This window comes from Halyomorpha halys, unplaced genomic scaffold, assembly GCF_000696795.3.
Source record: "Halyomorpha halys isolate HHAL.00 unplaced genomic scaffold, Hhal_1.1 Scaffold506.1, whole genome shotgun sequence".
Taxonomy (NCBI): domain Eukaryota; kingdom Metazoa; phylum Arthropoda; class Insecta; order Hemiptera; family Pentatomidae; genus Halyomorpha; species Halyomorpha halys.
The window spans coordinates 125,343-131,106 of record NW_027108424.1 but is presented as its reverse complement, the minus strand read 5'-3'; the positions used below and the strand labels follow the sequence as shown (position 1 = coordinate 131,106).

Below are 5,764 nucleotides of genomic sequence, written 5' to 3'. Positions count from 1 at the left end.
TTTTTTTTATTTTAGTATGTATGAGATTCATTCATCACTATTACCTATTCCCCACAACTGTGTGGCAGATTGTAATATCTATCAATAAATAAATCTATTAAAATTGAAAAAAAATCAAAAAACCAATTCACTTTGTCTTTAGGAAAAGTCATGTATCCACTGTTCTGTGTTATTTTATCCACAGACAACAAATTAATGCTGAGATCTGGGATATACATCACATCTTTTAGTTTTTTACACAACCAACCATTTTGGCTGTCATGGATGCACAGTTAGATCTACCTCAGCATCAATAGGTTGTGCCTGCGACAATACTTGGTTGGTCGTACGACTTGTGGAACCTGAATCTAAGACCCATTCAGTTGATGATTTACTGCAGCTTTCAGTAAGGAAAGAAGCTGCTGACGTTTTCACTTTGTTTTTACTAAAGAAGCAGTCCTTATCTTGGTGGTTTGTTTTTTACATACACCACAGGGTTTACTCAGATGTTCTAGTTGTCAGAAGTAGTTCTATTTCTTTTTACATCTTTTTTAAAAACTACTAAAATGTCTGTTTCATTAGTAGCATTTGTAGAGCGTCTTTCCTCAGCCATCAGTCTTGTCATTAAGTTTGCAAGCGTTTTTCTGTCTGAACCTGTGCTTTCCCAAGCACATAAAAAATGTTTATACTTTTTAGGGAGTATTGTTATTATTTTGGGAATGATCTAATCATCTGGTATATCATTGCCCAATGATTTTAATCAGAATGCCAAATTTTCTATTGAGTTTATGTGGCTTGCCAAATCTATCCCAGTCTTAAATTTAAAATCAAAAAATTCTTGCAAAAGTTCAAACTTTTGCTGAGAAACATCTCTCTCATACATGTCACATATTTTGGAATACATTTGACTAGCAGTAGTACAAGTAAAAATATGATTTAATGCTCTCTGATTCACTGTTGTTACTTTTGGGCTTTAGCATCATTTAGTATATAGACATTATATTCTTTACTTTGCTGGTTTCTGGGAGGATCAAAATCTTTAGAAACAACCTCAAACAAGCCGTTGGCTTTTAAGAGGATGTTTATCTTGAATTTCCACATTTGGAAGTTCTCAGGTCCTGTCAGTGGCTCGATCTGATTTATTTCACTAAAGCTGTTTAGATTCATTTTATATTACTGCTTGCACTTAAATGTTTTTACTTAACGAAGTATTTGAACACAAACAAACACTACCGCACTATTTTTACTGTCTCACTACAAATTGTAATTTTGTGAACTGCCTGGGCCCATAACCTGTTGAATGCAGGGGTGGTGGACACAAATAAACAAATTACTGTTCTTACTGTTTTTATTAGTTGGCGTTAAATAATATAAAATTTTCTTATTCTTTAATATTTTGTATTTACACATTGTATATTATTGGTAACAATGAGAACAAACACATAACAAAATCTTGGTGGCTACCTCCTCAATTGTTACAAAACTGTTGCAAACAGTTCGAGCTCAACAATCAATATATTCACGGTTTGCCACAGAGAAACATGTATATAGTAAAGAATGAGTTTTTACATATCACTTTAACATGGTTGTGATCTTGTGATCCGTGAAGATGTTAACTCAACAATGTTAGCTTTCTAATTATAGCATGTTTCCAGAAAGAAATCATCTATCAAATAAGTTCATTATTTTCTTAGGCCCCTGCTCCCCTCTGCCTACCCCCATGGTTATTCATGAATTTTTTTTATATTTTGTATATACACATTGCATATTATTGGTAACAATGAGAACTATTTTTTTTTTTTTTTAAATAAACAAAATTAAAGTTACTTTAGATGATTTTTTAAAAATTCTGCATTTAAACCCTGTCTATTTCAATAAGGATACAACAAAAAAGTGAAATAGAAAACATATATGTGAAAAAATTAAATATTAAAGTAAAACAACAGCAGCAAAGAAACAGAACATAAAGTTATTATTTCTTCTTTATCATAACCTTCAGCAAACCTCTATCATCAGCTTCAAATTCTCCTCCACATCGTCCAGCCACCTGATCCGGGGACGTCCTCTTTTCCGTTTTCCATCTGGTTTGTCATAAACCATCTTTTTGGACATCCTCTCAACGTGTCCTAACAATCTTAATCTTGCACTTTTTACTAACTCCACGATGCTGGGTTCCCCGTACAAATTTATCCTCTGCCCTCTATTTCGCTCCCTACTTTGTTATAATCTGTAACCTGGCTTCCCAGGTACTTAAACTGGTTTACAGAACTGAAACTGTGGTCTCTGAACGTCACTTTACTATTCTCTTCCTTATCCTCTCTTGAGCTTTTCATGTACACTGTAAAAAACCCATCTACTCTGGAAGATATATACATTATATCAGCCTATGTCCAAATAGATAAAAAATCAATATTGCCATAAATTTAATAATCCAAGTGCAAAAATTATCATCCCTGAAACACAAAAAACTAGCAGAAAATAAAGTAGTAGATCTCCTTTTAGGGTTCTCACATAAACTGGTTTTTCAATTACTAAAACAAACATTGACACTGACACACCAAGAAACAAACAATAAAAGATACTAAACAATTCGTTACATACCAACACTCTCAGAGATAATATAAAAAACACTCAACAATAACAAGAATAAAAACAATTACGTTATTACATTAAAAACCAACCACTTTATCCCATATTTACACCAATATGAACGACAAAGACAAAATAGAGCTACAATCTAATTTAGGGTATGAAACTCCCTGTAAAAAGAACTACGGGAAATCCCTTTTTGGAACCACTATTACAAAAATCTCTAAGAAACCTGACCAAGCCTTTAAGACAAACAGGGGATTGATTTAAATTTAATAAACCTAAAATCATACATCGGGAAACAAATAACTTCAAGCGAAATCTAAAAGAAATGATTACAATAGAAAAATATAAGAATCTGGCAATCAACATAAAATTAGCTGAACAAAATTTAAATTCATGTTACCCCCAATAAACACATAAGACATTATTAACAACATTAAATATAAACATACAAAAAACAAAACAAATATAAAACTGAGTATCTGTCTGAAAGAATAGTTCCATTTTTACTTTCTTAATCTGTAAGTTATTAAAAAGAACTACCCACCTGTGTCAGGGAACAGTAAAACAAAACCGTTTAATTTCCGAATTGGTATCTGTTCTTGTACTCAAAACTCTGGTTGTCCCATAAATATAAACTAGTTATATAACAGTTTTAAGAGCACATGCAAACTCTAATTAAAATTTTCATTCAGAGTGTACCTTGTAAAAAGAAATCACTTCAAAAGAAATTATAGGTGTGTTTGTACACCTGGTACTGTGGTACTGGTATTCATTGGGGGGAACAAGTCCGGCAAATGGGCCTGTGGGTCCTTTTTGCCAACTCCTAACTGCTACCTAGGTTGCCACCGCATACTAACCAAGGTGGGAGTGTCAAGATTCATTCTTCAGGACCACAGAAAAATGAATGTTTAACTGTCCCAGGTGGGAATCGAACCCACAACGTTCCAAGCCGAGGGCACTGGGACCTGCACTCCAACCCACACGGCCGTCACGTCCCTAGGTGTGGTTATATGTATTCAAAATTTATCACTCACCTTTAAATTTGATTATACACCACATTTGGCCAAAATGCACAATTATGTATGTCATATCTTGAAGAACAAAATTATGAGTTAATTAAATAGATTAAATTGGATTACTGATATTTTTTCCCCCATAAAAAAATATAATTTAAAAATAATTTTTAGTTTATATTTGAAACTCACTAGAATTATTTATTTTATATCTAGGTTTGGAGCAAACATTGTTAGATATTACACGAAAATATTAGGAATTGAATGGACTCTCAGAAGAGGAGACATATTGAAGAAAGATAGAGGAGCAGTAATTGTTGCCAATCACCAATATTTTTTAGATATACTGGGTAAATATATGAACAAAACAAATTTTATGATGTAATAACACATGTTCAAATTAATAGCATATTAATAGCATATTTTTTTTTATAGCTATTTAAACTAATATTTTATAATTTTCATTGTATTATTTAAATGGTAAGGGATATAGGAATTGGGATGTTACTATGATTTAATATTTATAATGGAAAGAAAAGTTATTTAAAAAAGTAAAAAAATATTTGATACTTAAAAGAAATTTATAAGTTTGGTTTATACTAGTGGTTATGAAGCTTTTTAAAATTTCAAGCGTGGGTGGTCACTTAAACATTTTTCAATAGCTTGCAAACCCTTTAAAAAAAAAAAGAAAAGTGTAGTGAATAAAACATTTTTTTTTACAAACAATTATCTATTCAGAAAATTTTTCATGTTATGTAATTGTTAAAGTCTAATAACAATTTTAATGGGATGGATGCAGGTGCTTTGCCTGAAAATTTTCTTCTATGTTTGGCTTTGTTTTGACTTGAGACAGCTGATTTTCAATATTTGAATTTGCTCCCACTAATTTATTTCCATGGACGCTATTTAATACCGGTAAGTCATTCCCAACTCCAATGTGTTGGACATTATCTTAATCATTTTCATTTAATACTACAGCCATACCATTCGATTTTCCAAGAATCACCTCTTTAGAATCTCTACCCCCCAGTTACCTTTACTTTATCCTCCATCCCTTAAGCTATAAAAAGAAACTTATTCAAATTTAACTCTTTTAAAAGATGTGTCCTGATTGCCATGACCTAATTGGTAAAGAATTATGCCACAACTGTTGGGCAACAATTTATGTAATATTCAAAAATTATTTAAAATAAAATAAATATAATTCTATATAGTTTTAACTTATTCTCATTCATTTAAAGTATAGATTTGAAGATGACAAGGTCAAATAAAAAGATTAAATATTAAATAAATATGAGAATTTTTATTGTAATATATATAATATTATAGACTCTTAATCTCAGGGCGGATTTCTAGGCAATTAGAAACAGACACTTTACTATTAATAACACTTAAACTTAATTAATAGCTATTTTACAAATGTAATAAATTCTAATTAGAAACAAAACTAACCAATTACACAAACTTCTTTTGATGCTTGATGATTCTTGATATCTTCTTTTCTATAATGCTATGTTCAATTGTCAACAATGGCTTCCAGTCCTTCCCAAAAAGCTATGTCTAACTATCAACAATGGTTTCCAGCCGACGGACGTCCTCTCACCAGGCAATACAAACCAAGAGTCCCTTATTCTTCTTGGGTGACTCTTCGATGTCCTCTTTTTCAAGATGTCCTCCCTTGAGCTAGATAAGAGATGATGAGGACCTTCTCATCCAGGAAACATCATTCCCCGACCGAGCCTAAACAACGAATATCTCAAAAACCAAAACCTGTCTCGATATTCCATGTAAACATCGATTGTAGCACAACAGTTTCGGGCGCTAGGAAATGATTTCCTTTCTGAATATTATTCTTTATTACTTTTTCTTGACTTCTATTTTTTCTTAAAGTTAGTGTAATTTCAATCATGATGGGAAGTTAAATAAAGTTTTTAAAATATTTGAATCTGCTCAAGATGGCCGCGATTCAACGGATTTTTGGAAGGACTCGTGCCGCCATCTTGGCTTGGTTTTGAATAACGTATTTATTATAGACGATGAAAATTGGTTCGTTTGCTTTTAATTACAATTTTTAACGTTGATACAAAAATTAAAAACATAACTAAAATCATTTATACTTAAAAATAACTATTTACTCACAAAAACATATATATTACAGTAAAAAATACATATATACA

At 31.5% G+C, this 5,764-nt stretch overlaps 1 protein-coding gene across 1 annotated transcript in view; it reads left to right on the top strand.

Annotated features, from left to right (window-relative positions):
- Window positions 1-5,764, top strand: part of LOC106683711 (1-acyl-sn-glycerol-3-phosphate acyltransferase beta) — a 48,177-nt gene that overhangs the window by 17,156 nt on the left and 25,257 nt on the right. The window contains exon 3 of the mRNA XM_014425357.2: window positions 3,804-3,937. Within this exon, the coding sequence (XP_014280843.1) occupies window positions 3,804-3,937 (134 nt within the window). The remainder of the gene's footprint in view (window positions 1-3,803; window positions 3,938-5,764) is intronic.